The sequence below is a fragment of the Biomphalaria glabrata genome, chromosome 5 (genome assembly GCF_947242115.1).
Source record: "Biomphalaria glabrata chromosome 5, xgBioGlab47.1, whole genome shotgun sequence".
In the NCBI taxonomy this organism is placed as follows: Eukaryota; Metazoa; Mollusca; class Gastropoda; family Planorbidae; genus Biomphalaria; species Biomphalaria glabrata.
In genome coordinates this window covers 53,636,022-53,654,592 of record NC_074715.1, presented here as the reverse complement: position 1 = coordinate 53,654,592, position 18,571 = coordinate 53,636,022, and the positions used below count along the sequence as shown (strand labels likewise).

At 39.0% G+C, this 18,571-nt stretch overlaps 2 protein-coding genes across 7 annotated transcripts in view; one reads left to right on the top strand and one right to left on the bottom strand.

Annotated features, from left to right (window-relative positions):
* Positions 1-17,658, bottom strand: part of LOC106063980 (uncharacterized) — a 42,943-nt gene extending 25,285 nt beyond the window's left edge. For both annotated transcript variants that reach the window (XM_056028983.1, XM_056028984.1), the window contains exons 1-7: positions 17,577-17,658; positions 15,709-15,843; positions 11,590-11,751; positions 10,200-10,388; positions 7,904-8,077; positions 5,810-6,025; positions 2,612-2,740 (exon numbers count right to left, since the gene is read on the bottom strand). In XM_056028983.1, coding sequence (XP_055884958.1) covers positions 2,612-2,740; positions 5,810-6,025; positions 7,904-8,077; positions 10,200-10,388; positions 11,590-11,751; positions 15,709-15,843; positions 17,577-17,634 — 1,063 coding nt within the window. In that variant the 5' untranslated portion in view covers positions 17,635-17,658. The remainder of the gene's footprint in view (positions 1-2,611; positions 2,741-5,809; positions 6,026-7,903; positions 8,078-10,199; positions 10,389-11,589; positions 11,752-15,708; positions 15,844-17,576) is intronic.
* The window catches only part of LOC106058452 (multiple epidermal growth factor-like domains protein 6), a 109,108-nt gene that overhangs the window by 5,211 nt on the left and 85,326 nt on the right, over positions 1-18,571 (top strand). The window lies entirely within an intron of this gene.

The following is an 18,571-nucleotide window of genomic DNA, read 5'->3' as shown; positions in this document are numbered from 1 at the left end:
TTGACTTGGCTCCTTAGGGGTATGAATATTCAATTACAATTCAATCCGTGCAAGACTGTTCACATTCACAACCTGTGAATACTTATACAAGGGGATATAACTATCAAACCAAAATATCAAAGTAACATTCACTCTCGCCATACCTCCCCCTGACAAAGACCTAGATCTACACATTAACAAGTAGAAAGACTAAGTCCAGACCGTTATACGTTTGAATGAAGTTTAATACTGAAAAGGCTAGACGAGTCTGTGTCCCTAAAACGAAGTTATCCTCTAAAGTCCTAAAACCCACTGACTAATAATATCATAATTAGACTATAACCCACTAAGCCGTGATGTCACTACTGGACTCTCCAAAAGTCCGTCATTTATGATGCGTCTCTATACTAACAGAATGTCTAACAATACTAATTGTCTAACATATCTGATTTAATTACACTTTTTTAAAATGCTATTTTGATTATAGAGCGTTTGCCAAATTAACTGTCACTGACATTTCAACGTAAATGAACTCCTTCATGGAGGTGTGGTGGCTGAGTGATAAAGCGCTTGATTTCTGGGTTCGAGTCCTGGTGAAGACTGTGATTTTTAATTTTGGGATCTTTAGGGCGCTTCTATGTCAACCCAGCTTTAATGAGTACATCATTAGTTGGGTGAAAGTAAAGGTCGTTTTTCTAGCCACAAGACACCCTCATCAACCGTGGGCCACAGAAACACATGACTACATCATCTTAACTATAGACCGCATTGCCTGAAACGCGAACTTTCACTTAATTCTGTCTTTAAAGAATAATCAAGCTTTTGACGATTCTCTAATCGCTTCTCATTGGTAAAATTGTGTTAAATTATTCAAATTATTCTCAAATAAATGTTTATCTATGCGTGAAAATAAAAAAAAAATCCATTATATTTATTTTAAAACTCATTCATCATATAGTTTTCAGATGATCAAGCTAATTAAAAAGATAGATAAGCAAATTTCGTTAACCAATAATGACATTAACATTATGTATACAAATATAAGATAAAGTTATGAAGCAAAGGAACAATAGTATTCCAGATATATATACATAAAAGTGAAAACTTTAATCTTGTGTATATTAATTACATACCGTAAATATGTTCTCTTTAATTTTCCTGGCTAATTCAGACGGCCTTAACAGTTCCCGGGGCCCAGGCTAGTGTCATATCAGGATTATTTACATAATTTTTACCAAATTATTAAATTTTTACTACCTTTACTATCTTAACTGTGAATAGACCTTATTTTTAATGATTTAACTGAATAGAATTTAGCCCTTGTTATATAAAGGGAGAGTGATCCTCAAAGGATTACGGGCACGACATGGCCTAAATTGTGCCTAAACTCAAAACTCAAACTCAACTCAGGATTACGAATATTTGTAGGATGGGCTGAAGGTGACAGACATAATCCCTCTCGCACGGCCTCCCCCCCCCCCGAAAGCGAGGGCAGGGCCGGACTTGGGCGATCGGTGGCCCTAGGCGAAGTGAATACGGTTTGCGCCAAATGAAATAGAAAAACAAATAATGACGACTGAAAAATACGCGATGAATTAAACCTTTTGATAGAAAGGTCTAAATCAACAAATAGCTTGTGTGCTTCATGGATTATTCATGATCACCAGATTATAAATAACGTTTTGACATTCTCCAAAAGGAAGAAAACAAAAGGTCTTCTAACATACGAAGTCTAACAAGTAGATGTAAACAGACCTTGAAGCCTGGTAAAGACTTAACTCTTTCTCTCCATAATTATTTATCACATTCTAGTGGAATCAACGTTGGTATCGTCAGTTAGGAGAGAAAGAGTTAAAGCGTGGCTATTATTATTATTATTATAGCTTTTATATAGCGCTACTTTCATGCTTATAGCATGCTCAGAGCGCTTTGGTCCAATCTCATTTGTGGACCAGTGGGGGGGGGGGGGGGAGGGGGTATCTAGGAGTTGGTTTTCCGTGCTGCCTTTAGGGTCGGGTGTCGAACCAGTCGGGTGTCGAACCTCGAGCCCTCTTCTAGGTAACCAAGACAAGCCAAGTTCAAGCGCACTTAGCCTCTCGACCACGCTTCCCACCACCTTTGGCTAGTAGACATCGAGTTCTGCTATGTTTGAGATCTAATTTATGTTATGCAATTTTTTTCTAAAAAAAAAATAAATTTTCCTTAGTTCTGTGGGATGCCCCCACCAATCGGATCCCTTTGACGGCTGCCTAGTTTGGTATTCTTATGGTCGGTCCTTTGCGCAGTGCCTGGGGGTTGCCCCACTCCTGGGACCGCCTCTCCATTGCCTAATATTAGGCCTACTTTTACGAATTGGTCCTAGCATATGGATTAAGAAACAAGTCATTATGTCTAACCGAGCATTTTTTTATCAAGTATTTTATATTTTTGGCACATCGGCACAATTTAGGCCATGTCGTGCCCACATTTTAAATTAGGTTGTGTATTTGTAAGTTATAGTTCAGTGTCTTCAGTATGTTACGAGAGCTCTACGTGTGGCGTGTTTTAAGAGCTACTCATCAGATGTCTGAAAACTACACACACAGGTTTTTTCTTTTTCAACCTAATTAGAGAGGGTTGAAAGCCAACTTACGTTGCCGACAAACCACGTGACCCATTTCGTAAATACACATATAGCAATGTCCGTGGACTGAACATCTTCCCTCCGGGCAGTTACGGCACTTTTGTCCGCAGTCCAGACCATACCAACCGGGTGGACAGTCTAGGAATACATCAACACATGTAATAGATTCAAATCTTGCTCTGCTGCAAGCCGTTGCATTGTTGGATTCATTTTAAATAATTTCACTAAGTTGTATTAACATTGCCGACTGGTTGGGTGGTATGCGCTTTATACCTTCGTGTTGAGGGTCCCGGGTTCGAAACATGTCCACTACCATCCCCCGCCGTCCTGCGGTAGTTTAGAGCTAGTAGTAAAGTAAGGTTTCCCTTTCAGACCTTGCGATCTATGCGGCAGATGATGCTAAGGTCATCTGTTTCTATGGCCAACGGTTTACAAGCAAGGTGTCATGTGGCCAGCACAACGACCAACCGCCTTTACGTTCCCCAACTTAAGTCAGGCACCCATTAGAGTTGGATGGACTCAGGGGCGCCCTACAAATCCCGGTATTCAAAATCCCAGCCTTCACCGAGATTCGAACCCAGGACCCCCGGTTCGAAAGTCGAGCGCCTAACCACTCTGTTACAGGCTAGAGCTAGGATGTAATTATCTTCATATTTGGAGAAACATTCAAAACATGTAAAACAAATAAACATGCCATGTCATCAGCGTCGTAGCTAGGACTTTGCCAGATCTTTTATTCTGTATTTACTAAAAATACATGTTCAAAGTAAAAACACACACACAAAAGATGATGTTTTTTTAAAAGGAAAGAACCGCACAGTTACGGTCATATATCTTAATACTGCAATATGTATCTCCCTTAAACTGCTATAAAAAAAATAAAAAAGGTGAAAGACCTGAACTCAAGGGCTCAAGCCTTCTCATGCCAACACGCTAATCACTACGCCAGAGAATCGTATTTTATTGATTCTTGTGTTGTCAGGTAAAGAAATAATTGTGCAGGATTTCAGCTTCATCCGAGGTTGGGTATAGGAGAAGTAACGTTTACAAACTTTTTACCAGACAGACACTCCTAGAACAGCGGTTCTCAACCTTTTAAGCTCGGCGACCCCTTTTTACAATCCCCCACTCTGCCGCGACCCCCCCTGCTCACATACACAGCAATAGAAGAATAGACCAAACAATCCATTCTTTCGATGGTAATTGGCGACCCCTGGCAAATCGTCAATCGATCCCCAAGTGGGTCGCGACCCACAGGCTGAGAACCCCTGTCCTAGAAGCTTTATAAGAAAGCAGAAACTCTTCTGTACAGGAATAAAGTAGCGAATGAAGATTGACTTGAAAAAAAAGGGGGGGGGGGCGAGGTAGGGAAGAGGAAATCACGTGGGTTTGGTTTAAAAAACAAACTATCCATAACTAATAAAGTAAAAATACAACGTTCTTAGTTTTAACCCATAAGATGCGTGTGGTGGTTTAGCCTCTAGACATCAGAATTGTAATTCCATTTTGTATGCACTCATTGTGAAACGGCTCAGCACTTTAAGGGTTAAAGCAGGTTTGTTCATGTCCAGAATAATTTAAATTAGTGATGCCCGAAATACGGCCCGCGGGCCAAATCCGGCCCGCGACGTGGTTCCATCCGGCCCGCCGAAATGTCGGCACAAAGTGTAGACAACCCTATAAAAAAAAAAAAAGGTTGACTTATGTATCTTTATCTACGTTAGGGCTCTCAATTTTTCTTTAATTGATTGGTACCATGACCTTTAACCTTAGTGTGTTAATGAAATGAGAATCTACCAGACAGAGAGAACGGATCTTAACATTTTTTTTTGTGGATAATAAGCCAACATATTTGATTTGTAAAGAAAAGTGTGGTTGTTTCATAAAAGAACAACATATAAAAGTTTGAGCCGCGGATAAAAAGATTGTTAAATTACGCACAGAGATGTTAAATTACGCATAGAGATGTTAAATTACGCATAGAGATGTTAAATTACGCATAGAGATGTTAAATTACGCATAGAGATGTTAAATTACGCATAGAGATGTTAAATTACGCATTGAGATGTTAAATTACGCATAGAGATGTTAAATTACGCATAGAGATGTTAAATTACGCATAGAGATGTTAAATTACGCATAGAGATGTTAAATTACGCATAGAGATGTTAAATTACGCATAGAGATGTTAAATTACGCATAGAGATGTTAAATTACGCATAGAGATGTTAAATTACGCATAGAGATGTTAAATTACGCATAGAGATGTTAAATTACGCATAGAGATGTTAAATTACGCATAGAGATGTTAAATTACGCATAGAGATGTTAAATTACGCATAGAGATGTTAAATTACGCATAGAGATGTTAAATTACGCATAGAGATGTTAAATTACGCATAGAGATGTTAAATTACGCATAGAGATGTTAAATTACGCATAGAGATGTTAAATTACGCATAGAGATGTTAAATTACGCATAGAGATGTTAAATTACGCATAGAGATGTTAAATTACGCATAGAGATGTTAAATTACGCATAGAGATGTTAAATTACGCATAGAAATGTTAAATTACGCATAGAGATGTTAAATTACGCATAGAGATGTTAAATTACGCATAGAGATGTTAAATTACGCATAGAGATGTTAAATTACGCATAGAGATGTTAAATTACGCATAGAGATGTTAAATTACGCATAGAGATGTTAAATTACGCATAGAGATGTTAAATTACGCATAGAGATGTTAAACTACGCATAGAGATGTTAAATTACGCATAGAGATGTTAAATTACGCATAGAGATGTTAAATTACGCATAGAGATTACATTATCGAAGGAAATATTTACCAAAAAGGGACAAGAAAATGAGTCGGCGTCAAAGTTAGCTACAATGTTGCTCTTACGGTATTTTAAGTATAGGAATTAAGCCATTTTCTGACGCGTGAAACAAAAATCACTTCGGGTATTCCTTAATGTAAGTACTAGATCCACGGGTTTCTAATCTAATAGTTTCAAATTCAGGTACATTTCATTTCGTTTTTTTTTTTTTTTTTTTTTTTCACATTTTCGTTCATGTGGCCCGCGACACGAGTGTCAGAAATTAAAGTGGCCCGCTGGTCGAATTAGGTTGGGCATCACTGATTTAAATGATTGAACACTATTTTGAGTTCAAAGTGTTACTGAGTACAATTTGTTTTTACTACCACCAAATATTTCGGCTTCACAGATGACAATGTTGGATCCTCCGCCCGGCCCTTCAATGATAACTGATAAAACTTTGGGAGAAGAATTTGTGGCTATGTCGTAAACGTCTTCGGAAGTATTTGTTCTGAAGGAGAATGTCGTTTTTTTCGTTTCATCAATGAACTGCAGAGAGAATCCTTGCCTTGTGTATTTTTTCTGAGCCTTTCGTTTTTGAACTGTTGAAAAAACAAGAAAAACATTAACTCTTTCTCTCCGAACTGACGATTCCACCAGAATGTCATAAATAATTACGGAGAGAAAGAGTTAAAAATACTTTTAAAAAAAAAAGGCTTATATAAAGTCTAATTGTATCAATTGGTTTGGACTATTCATACAATTAAAGTTGTAATAACAAAAAAATTCTGTGCAATAAGATTTTTAAAATACCAATTGTTTTTGTTTAGGGCAATTTCATGCTTTTAGCTTTACATGGGCACCATGATTCTATAGCTTATCCGGACCAGTTGAGAAAAGAAAGGGGGAAGAAAAAGAGGTTGGTATCTCTGTGAATATTACCGTGATCACTTTTTAAATGCATACAAAAACGTGTTAAGTCAGGGCTCAAACCTCCTCAGGGGGACTAATCCAACGTATACCACCACACCTGTCAAGTACGATTTCTTTCTAATTGTTATACATTTTTTTTAAAACCAAAGTAATGATCTCAATAATTATTCCTACAATACCATGATGATTTTTTTAAATTACATTTCTAACTTATAAACTTTTCATTTATGTAGCTTTATCAGTTTGGGGTCCGTGGGCGAATTTAGACTAAATAAAAGGGTTCCCGGGTCAAAAAAAGTTTGAGAAACACTGTTTTAGTCCATACGCTATTACAAATACTTGCAAGTACTGCTTTCATTTCTAGTGCCATTTAAGCATGAAACGGGTTAATCGAATCAGCCAGGAAAACCAGTGACGTACTAGCGTCTCGTATTAATATTGACCACTATATAATAATACATAGATACACGCAAGACGTCATATCTATAATGTAACTACTTCATTATTAACTTATAAATGGTCCATTTTCGAGCTGTCATAACACATCCTACAAGTCCAGTGTTTCTCAAAGCGGGGTACGTGTACACTCATGGGTACAGGACAAGCTTGAAGGGGGTTCTCGTTGCACATGATTAACTATGTTAAATTAGTAAAAAAAAAATAGCCATTTAGTTTATAAATTAACCTAAAATATCATAAGTTTAAAATCCTTTTTGTTATTTAGTTTAAGTTTTTAGAAAAAATAAATATGGTACCATTTTACATTTTAAGACTAAGTTCTACTAAGATCAGGAAATGGATAGCGATGTTACAACTGCCTGCCTGGTCGAGCGGTTTGCGTGCTGGACTGTCGTTCAGATATATCGATGGTCCAGGGTTCAAACCCTGCCCGCTCCCATCCCACGTCGTCCTGCGGGAGGTTTGGACTAGGAAGGAATTATCTTCAACTCTGAAGGAACATCCGAAACATGTCAAACATTTTACAAACATTTTACAAACATTTTACAAACATTTTTACAAACTTCCGTCGACACGCCCACTTTTTCGATGTAAAAACCATGTTTCCATTTTTTAAAGAATGTATTTGATGTGTCTCTAAAGCAGCGGTTCTCAACCTTTTATGCTCGGCGACCCCTTTTTACAATCCCCCACTCTGCCGCGACCCCCCCCCCCTTCCCCGACACACACATACAATAATAGAAGAGTGGACAATAACAATCCATATTTCCGATGGTCTAAAGCGACCCCTGGCAAATGGTCAATCAACCCCCAAGGGGGTCGCGACCCACAGGTTGAGAACCCCTGCTCTAAAGCATGCAAAAAATAAACTCACTAATTGATTACTAATTATGATCGAGTAATTATCATTTTGTGTATGTAAGCCTATAAAACATTTTTTTTAATGTTATTAAAATAAATCTTTTTTTTTTTTGGGGGGGGGGGGGAGAGGTGGTACTCAGCGTTACGAAAATTCTAGAATGGGTACACACAAGTCAAAAGTTTGGGAACCACTGTACTAGTCGACTAGAGCTTAAGGAGGATACTACCTGGCTTGCTATGAATTTTGATACGTTGAATGATGAAAGGCCTGGATAGGGTCAGATCCCAGTTATCAGCCATGAAACACACAGGATCGTTTAAAATTCCGTTAATCGATGCTTTTAAGTTGTCTTTGATTGGGTTTGGGGACATAACTGTTAGATCAGTGCCGGCGCTTCGACCTATAAATCAAAACAAGTTTCTGTGTTTGATAAAAATAAATGAAACAAAGTAATGGACCTCATTCACCAATCGTAAACAAACAACATTTAGCCACGTGACGCTCTATATACTTCTATATAATTAACGATCTCATGTTTAATTCATGATGGTTGTCACGTGACAGTTTTTTTTCCATTTGTTTTATCAATAAGATCACGTGACTAAATGTTGTTTGTTTACGAATGGTGAATGAGGTCCATTCGCTTACAGTCATTTAATATTGTTCTACAATACTTGCGATCAAGTTCAGTTGTGAGGCCCCAACACACAGATAATAGTAGCCTTCAGTCAAACACACACACACACACTAACACACAGCTGATCGTACAGTAGTGGTATACATCTAAAGAAGACGGTGACGTGGTGATACACACACATATGACACCGACTTATAATGACACAGTATATATATAAGGCTTGTCTTCGAGTCCGAAGATTAGTGAGGACTACAGTATTTCCCGTGGCTGCGCAGCCCCAGCTGTGACCTACATATTTTGCCACTACCAGGGCACAATATGATTGACGTAATGACATACATATGGCATTGACCGAATGACACAAAGAGAAAGTGGCATAATGACAACAGATGAAAGTGACGTAATGAGTTAATGACACGATATGACAGTGACCTATATAGCTTCTACTTTGTACCCGAAGATAAGCCCATTTCCTATGATCTCGAAGCTGGCTATGGAGTTAATCAACGCTTTAAAAAGCCGGCCACATACATGGCATGGGTATCTTTGGTCTGCAGCCTATATGCCGTTTGATCGTCTAAGAGCTGAGCCGGTAGCTCTTCGAGCTCTAAGTTTGAAAAAAAAAACCTGTTTGAGCGTCAAACAGTAAAAAAAAAAAACCTGCATAAGTCTGGAAGAGACCCAAGTCAATACCTATATAAAGCATTGCTATTTCCGACATAGCTGACCTCTGGACGCATGGGCTGGACATGGCCAAAGGACCGAGTTTACCGGGAGCCTCCGCCATCTATGTTATACCAAGCTAACCATGGGGGAACTCGCCATTAATGTAACGGTCCCTTGAGGAACGGCGCATGGATTATTGACAGTGTCGTGAGAGCTCTCTTTCAACTCTGTCCGTGCAATGGGTCCACTCTCGCGCACCCTTGGACACTCCACACGGGAGCTTTGTTTCGCCATTCATTTCGCCTAGTTACCCCCCTCAAGTAACCGTTTCCACCCGGGTGCCACGTTGAGGCAGATCAGCGTACCCGGGCATATATGCCTGCTTCTTTTTATCAGATTTCTTTTTTTTAACTGTTGGCGAATCACTTTGCTCTTATCTTGACGCTCCGACATTCACGGCTTCATGCCACGAGGAGCGATCAAGAGATTCCGTTTCCAAGTCGTGAATGTCAGTTTCAGAGACCTAATAACCCACTGATAGCAGGGACATAGTGACACACTCAGATTAAATCACTTATCAACACATAGATGAAGTGGCATAATGACATGACACACAGAAAGCAGTGCAAAGTAATGACACATAGACACAAATGACGTAATGACCCATGATAATGACGTTAAGAAACAAAAACGACAATGACGCCATTATACACAATATGACAATGACATGATAACATACAAATGACAATGACGAATGGCACACATTTGGCAAAGATGTAATGACGCACAAGTGGCAATGACATAATGACACTTAAATGACAATGACGTTATGGCGCACAAATGATAATGGCGTTATGACACACAAATGACAATGGCGTTATGACGCACAGATGACAATGGCGTTATGTCACACAGATGACAATGACATAATGACGCATAAGCCAATGACATAATGACACACTTGACAATGACATAATGACACACATATGCCAATGACGTAACGACACACTTGACAAAGACGTAATGACACACTTGACAATGACATAATGACACACATAAGCCAATGAAGTAATGACACACTTGACAATGACGTTATGACACACAGATGACAATGACACATTTGATAATGACCTAATGACACACATATGCCACCGACGTAATGACAACACACGCATGACAATGACCTAATGACAACACACACATGACAGAGAGCACTCACCCCCACTTAAACGCAGCTCACAGATATACTTCACCGAACCAGTCAGTGTCAACTCCTTAAAGAAAATTGTTTGGTTGACACAGCGTATCTCTATCTCAGTTCTGGAGATCTCCCAAATCTCTTGATTGACACATTCAATCACGTCGTGGTCCAATTTAAAGTGGATTGTTAAGTTGTTACGTTTGTAGGCTGCAATAAAAACACTGTCGTAACCATGTGACATGGGATATAACTGCGTTCTACTTAGAAATAGCGATTGGTTAGAATTATCTCCCCGTTTCGTTTGTTTTAGGTTAGCGGTGACGTCAGGATGCTAGAGATGGCAGTGGACGGCATTCGAACTGTTGAACTGGTGACGACAGTCCGATGCCCTTTCCCAGTGACAAGGCAGCCATCACGAGTTCAGACAATGTCCAAAATGTTAGTCCCGAGTTTAGATAATGTCCAAAATGGTTTATTAAATTATAAAACCCTTCAGAAAATAAAGTGGTTTTTTTTTATCGCTGGTTAAAAAAACAAAAAACAGGTCATATGTTATTGTCTTTGAAGACAGTCAAGCTTTGTTAATCGAGAAGTTTTTGGACTTAGTTAACTCTTTCTCTCCGTAATTATTTACCACATTCTGGTGGAATCAACGCTGGTATCGTCAGTTAGGAGAGAAAGAGTTAAAGTTCCTCTTTCAGACCTTGTGATTTATTGGGCAGATGATGTTTCTTTGGCCAACCGTTGACAAGCAGGGTGTTATGTGGCCAGCACAACGACAAACCGCCTTTACTTTCCCCAATTCAGGTACTCATTAGAGCTGGATGGACTCAGGAGCACCTTGAAAAATCCCCAATTTCAAACTCCCAGTCTTCACCGAGATTCGAACCCAGTACCCCAGGTTGGAAAACCAAATTTTACTAATATTCTTTGCGATGGCTACCTGGTCGTGTGACATGCGCTCTGAAGTATCGTTTCGATAGTCCGGATTCGAACCCTCCCCGATGTCATCCTCCGCCGTCCTGCTGTAAGTTTTGGTTCTGAAGGAACATCCGAAAAGTGTAAAACCTACAACCAGAGGCGAACTGAGCAAAAGGTGCGCCCGAGGCAAGGAACTTTATTGGCGCCCCACCCTTCCATTTTCCATGAGCATCACATAGAAATATAGGCTGCGTGTGGCGCCCTCCTGTGGGGTGGCACCCGGGTCGTCGTTCCGCCTTGCCCCCACCCCTCACTACGCATCGGCCTACAACATATATACTTTGTTACCTACAGTATGTTTCATTTTTCTTAATTGCAAGAACTATGTAGTTTTTTATTTTACTTATATAGGTTATGAACTATATACGCTCTGTCCTATTTACGCTGTGACCTATTTCCTTTGCGACCTATTGACCTTTGTACTTACTCTCTGTTATGATATCAAAGTTTTGGACTTGAATGTTAATGAATGCAAATGTGTAGGTAGAGTTGAAGGTCAGGTCTAAAGTGTAGCCAATAGTTTCGTAGCACGTGCCGATGTCGTCATCCGCAAAAATCAAACTGTTTGTGCACTCCTTTAAAATATTGACTGTTAAATAATTGTGAGAGTGTCAACTGGGGCACAAGTAACGTAATATAGTCATAACGTAATATAGACAGTGTCTATTTGATTATCTATAGGTGCTCAAATAACGTAATATAGACAATGTCTATTTGATCATCTATAGGTGCTCAAATAACGTAATGAAGACAATGTCTATTTGATCATCTATAGGTGCACAAATAACGTAATATAGACAATGTCTATTTGATCATCTATAGGTGCACAAATAACGTAGTATAGACAATGTCTATTTGATCATCTATAGGTGCTCAAATAACGTAATGAAGACAATGTCTATTTGATCATCTATAGGTGCACAAATAACGTAGTATAGACAATGTCTATTTGATCATCTATAGGTGCTCAAATAACGTAATGAAGACAATGTCTATTTGATCATCTATAGGTGCACAAATAACGTAATATAGACAATGTCTATTTGATCATCTATAGGTGCACAAATAACGTATTATAAACAATGTCTATTTGATCATCTATAAGTGCACAAATAACGTAATATAGACAATGTCTATTTGATCATCTATAGGTGCTTAAATAAAGTAATGAAGACAATGTGTCATCGATCAATTGGTGCACAAATAACGTATTATAAACAATGTCGATTTGATCATCTATAGGTGCACAAATAACGTATTATAGACAATGTCTATTTGATCATCAATAGGTGCACAAATAACGCAATGAAGACAATGTGTCATTGATAAAAAATAGATGCAAAAATTACGTAGTATAGACATTGTCTAATTCAATGATTCCCAACCTAATTCAGTCTGCGGGCCAACTTAATTTTCAACACCCGCGGGCCATATCACCAAAAAATGTACAAAAAACGAAATTAAATTAACCTCAAACTATTTTATTAGAAATCTATGGATCTAGTGCTTACATTTATAAATGGAATATTGAGGTTTATCTTTTTTTTACGCGACGTAAATGACTTTATTTCTCGGCTTAAAATGTTGGCAATATTGCAGATAGCTTTAAAAAAAAAAGTTCCCCTTTCAGACCTTGTGGTCTATAGGGCAGACTATGTTCCTGTGGCCGGTTAACCAGGGTGTCATGTGGCCAGCACAATGACCAACCGCCTTTACTTTTCCCTAACTAATGTCAGGTACCCATTGGAGCTGGGTGGACTCAGAGGCGCCCGAAGATCCCGAAATTAAAAATCCCAGTCCTCACCAGGATTCAAACCCGGGTCCCCGGTTTGGAAGTCAAGCGCTTTACCTCTCAGCCACCTCCTCGCAGATAGCTGTACCACCAACAAATTTTCTTGTCTCTTTTTTGAAAATACCTCCATCGATCCTCCAATCTCAAGGTGTAGTTTAACAATCTTTTATTCGCGGCTCAAATCAATAATGCCGCCAGATTTTGCTTGATAATGACGTTTATATGTTGCTGTCTTTTTCTTTTTCAAAATAGCTACACTTTCTTTATGACACAAATATTCTGGCTTATGATTATGTAGGACGTAATCATCTTCTTTTTTTGAAGTAACGTCTGTATTATATAAGATAAAAACAACAACAACAGCAAAATATCCGTTTCACTTTTCCAAGTGGATTCTATATTCAGAGCCCCAGATCATAAACACACAAAGGTCATGGTACCAATCCATCAGAGGAAATGTGAGGTCCTTAACATAGGTGAAGATACATTTTCAATTTTTTTTCTTAAAAGTGGACGGGCCGGAAGGAACCACGTCGTGGGCCGAATCTGGCCCGCGGGTCGTATTTTGGGCATCACTGGGTGTAATTGATTATCAATAAGGAAATAAGGTCATTTACCTGCGGTGCATCAATGAAGTAATATGAAAATTTTCTAATTATGCATTAATTTAAGTAATATGAATATTTTCTACAAGTGTACCTGCAGAAGCAATATGAAAATTGACAAATACAGCATCAATAAAGTATTAAGGAAATGTCTTATAGTTCAATAACAAAGTAGATCATCTTTATAGATATAGATAAAACAAGCAAAATAAAAAGAAATACTTTAAAAAAAATAAAGCTTATATTAAGTATAGTTGTATCAATAAGCTTGGACCAGTCATGTAATTAAATTTGTAATAGATCTAGACTAGCAATAATAAACCTGTGCGATTAGAAATAGTTTTACAAATTGTTTTTGTTTAGCGCAATTTCATGCTTTTAGATTATCGATACACTATGATCCTATCACTTATGGACAATTTGGAAAAGGGTGGGGGGGGGGGAGACAGAAGGGGTATCAGGCTGATCGCTTTTTAAATGTATTTTTAAAAAAGAAAAGTGAGCGACCAGATTGAAAATTCGATGGCTAATGCCTTCTCAGCCTCCTCAAACTAATGCGGTAACCACTGCGCCAGGAAACTTGCTTATCAAATACTGTTGTATTCATGTGTATGTTTCTGTTGTGTTGTCTTTATATGAGAAAAGAGTCCTTGTAATCGCAACACATTTCCGTAAGGATCAATAAAACAAGTCTTAGTCTTAGTCTTAGGTTTTATAGTTATTGATAGTTATCTACAACTTTTAATTCTACAGAGAACAACGGGGACTAATTTCGACCTTCTTATCAGTCGTTACATTTCTTTACCTTGATCGAGATACCAAACAAAATAATTAATTACCAATTGTTAATTAACAAATTGTTTTTTTTTTGTTTTGTTTTATTGATTCTAGTGTCGGCATGTAAAAGAAATAACTCTGCAAATTTCATATTGATCCGAGATGGGGTGCGTGAGAAATAACTCTGCGAAATTCAAATTGATCCGAGATTGGGGTGTGCGAGAAATAACTGCGAATTTCAAATTGATCCGAGATTAGGTGCGCGAGAATTAACGTGTTTTTACAGTGTTGTTTTTCTTGTTAGATGATATCTTTAACAACTATTTTCTTGAAAATAAAGTGTTTGGTTGTCGGCATATTTGTTACAAAAGAGTTTAATAATACAGACTACTTACGCTTTCCCATACGCTAGGACAAATTTGTACAAATACTCCTTCTTCCCTAGTGCTATTAGAGCATGGAATGGGTTGCCTGAGCTAGCCAGGAAAACCAGTGACTTGGCAGAATTTAAGCTATTGATTAATATGCATGACTAAATGCATGACGCGTAGGACGTAATCATCTTCTTTTTTGAAGTAACGTCCGTATTATATAAGATAAGATAAGATTGTGATGCATATGACAGTTGCAGTGTATTATGTGATGGTGAGTGGTAAAACGCTATAGCGCTACATTAATGCTTATAGCAAGCTCAGAGCATGATTGTCCAATCTCTTGGACCAGTTGGGATGGCTTATTTGGGAGAAGGTTTTCCGTGCTGCCTTTACGTGCTCAGTAAACACGACTCTGCTCGAGACGGGTGTCGAACCTCGAGCCCCCTTCATAGGTAGCCAAGCCAAACTAAATTCAATCGTACTTAGCCTCTCGACCACGCTTTCCACCAATGGATATAAAAAAAAATAATGCCTGGGTTTTAGCTATGGTCGGAAAGATGTCCCCCCACATAGCAGTTTCCTCCTGTTCACGCAACTGATCTTTCCAAAGGAACGGCAAGTGCCGATGCAGTTTGAGATTAGCGGCATCGCAGGCTCTGCCAAGGTGTAGCACTGAATGTTGCAAACTGACTGTGTTGCCGACTCTTGATTCTCCCTCCGGTCTGACTCCGGAAGACTTTCCCATGTTTAGGTATAGCTGCAATCAGCAGAGGTTTGAATTCAGAGTTTTCCTTCTCCTTTGCGATATAATAATAAGGCTTTTTTTCGAGTCCGAAGTTTAGTGAGGAATGCAGTACTTCCCGTGGCAGCGCAGCCCCAGCTGTGACCTACATATTTAGCCACACAAGCATAACCATCTACTGTCTCCGTGAACTGTCAATGCAAAACATTGATCAAGCTTTTTTCTGTAACTATATATGTAACTATAACAGTCTTACCATATTGACAGTAAAAGCCAAAGTAAGGGGATTCACATTTGTCATCTGGTCTACATGGCGCAGACTGGCATCTGGAAGAGTAGTAGCAGTGACATTTATAGTTGCAGTCATGACCGACTCTGTTAGGCTCACAAGCTGTGAAAAAAAGTCACATGTCACTAAATGAATTATCCGGCCAGTAAAGTGAGTTCAAAGGTAGGAAAATATTTTTAAGGGAGACAAACTATTGTAAAAAAAATTATTTGATGTATAATACTGGTGGATGAGTGCTAAGGTGCTTGGACTCCGAAAAGAGGGGTCTTGGTTCAAATCCTGATGAAAGCTGAGGATTTTGAATTTCGGGATTTTAAGGATGCTCATAAGTCCAACCAACTCTAATGGCTACCCGACATGCACCTTCAGAAGGAAGGCTCAGTTGGTCCTTTGACCTAACTAACTAAGGTCTGAAAGAGCTACCTTTACATTATGTACTAGTTATCAGCGATGGTGGAGGATAAATTATGAGTAATTGTTTATATATATATTGTTATAACCCTAGTGGCGGACTGAAAGGGTTAATGTGTGTGCGGCCTACAGCCACACATGATTCAGGCCAATCACACAAGTCAAGGGCTGGTGAACAAGGGACATTACTGCTAATGCACGCAATATGACGAATGTTATGGTCATGTGACCAAAAAGCCTTTACAGACGAGAGACAAGTGTGTTAGAAAGGACAGTAGAGTCCATGACAGCAGGCAGTAAGGACTGCTACGAAGTGAGTCCTCGAAAATGTAGCTGTACGAGCTAGAGAGACTTGTAGTGATTAGTTAGGCAGTTCTGTTGTGTAGCAAAGCATTTGAAGTTAGTGTAGCCAATTGTGTTTATTGGCTGTTGTTGGTGTAATTGTAAATAAACCGCCACCTTGTTACTTGAGACTCTTGTTGTCAAGTTAATGTTTTAGATGTGTTGTGTTGTTGGGCAGTGTTTACAGAAGGCCTGATAGAGAGGAACGTAACAATATTATTAATGCTTCTGAATATCAGAATTCCTAACACAAAAATTTCATTCAAATAGACTGGGTGATAGAATAGTAGGGATAAAGTAATCCCCACTTCCTTGTTCACAATCCCCAAAGGCCGTCTTTGTCCAAATATATCATATACTAATCACTTACCTCATTTTGACTAATTACCCCGAGTAGATGGAGCGCTGTTATTATTAACTCTTTCTCTCCTAACTGACGGTACCAACGTTGTTTCCCCACTAGCATGTGGTAAATAAGTACGGAGAGAAAGAGTTAAATATCGTTTCAAGCGTTTATATATGCGATCTGTAGGGCAAGGTTAAGATCTTAACCTATATTCCTATAAATTACAGATGAATGTCGTGAGGTTTGCGCGCTGGAATGTCGTACTGACTTATTGATGGTCCCAGCACGCGCCCATCCCCCGTCGTCCTGCGGGAGTTTGAACTAGGAACATCCGAAAGATCTGGTATTTTACAAACATTTTTTATTATTATTATAGCTTTTATATAGCGCTACTTTCATGCTTATAGCATGCTCAGAGCGCTTTGGTCCAATCTTATATGTGGACCAGTGGGGTTGGGAGGGGGTATCTAGGAATTGGTTTTCCGCGCTGCCTTTAGGCGTTCAGTAAACACAACTCTGCGCGAGTCGGGTGTCGAACCTCGAGCCCCCTTCTAGGTAGTATAAGGTAGCCTCTCGACCACGCTTCCACGCTTGACAAGAGAGGATAATTACGTCCAACGCACTTGTAGATGTTAATCTAGTCGTGCATGTTAATTAAGAGACTAAAGCCCTGCTAAGCCTCTAAATGAATAAGGCAGCATGTGCAGAGATTTGGGGGACCGAGATTTGTACTAACCTGTATTGATGGGCCTGGCTTGTAAAACTAACACCAATAACGAAATAACTTGCTGCATTGTTTTTGTATAAGCAAAACAGACTTCCTTTTTGTGTTTGTACAAATCGGTGTCACTGTCTACAAAGCAATCACACTGTAGATTTCAACTCTGTCCTGTGGCATTTTACGTTTCGAGATATTGGTATTTTTCCTTTGCAACTTCTTAGTGACTAAACTAAAGAGGTCAATCCTTGATACACATCTGCGGTCACAGCTAGGACATCTGTAATCACAAGACTCTGCAGTATTATTTTAATGATTTAACTGTATAGAAATTAGCCCTTGCTATGTAGAGAGAGAGAGACTAGTCCTTAAGGGAATGCAGGTACGACGTGGCCTAAATTGTGCCGATGTGCCTAAAATCAAAATCCAATCAAATCTACTTCTGGTGTGGACGTCATTTACAATCCAGGACCATTCCTTTATGCTCACTCTCTATGTGGATCTATCCAGTGCCAAATCTTCCCAACTGTTAGTATCGATTTTGAAGAGCTTCATGTCGCGCTTGCATGGTAGGCTATACCTTTATGCTCATTCCTTTATGCTCACTCTCCATGTGGATCTATCCAGTGCCTAATCTTCCCAACTGTTAGTGTCGATTTTGAAGAGCTTCATGTCGCGTTTGCATAGTAGGCTATACCTTTATGCTCATTCCTTTATGCTCACTCTCCATGTGGATCTATCCAGTGCCTAATCTTCCCAACTGTTCGTGTCGATTTTGAAGAGCTTCATGTCGCGCTTGCATAGTAGGCTATACCTTTATGCTCATTCCTTTATGCTCACTCTCCATGTGGATCTATCCAGTGCCTAATCTTCCCAACTGTTCGTGTCGATTTTGAAGAGCTTCATGTCGCGCTTGCATAGTAGGCTATACCTTTATGCTCATTCCTTTATGCTCACTCTCCATGTGGATCTATCCAGTGCCTAATCTTCCCAACTGTTAGTGTCGATTTTTA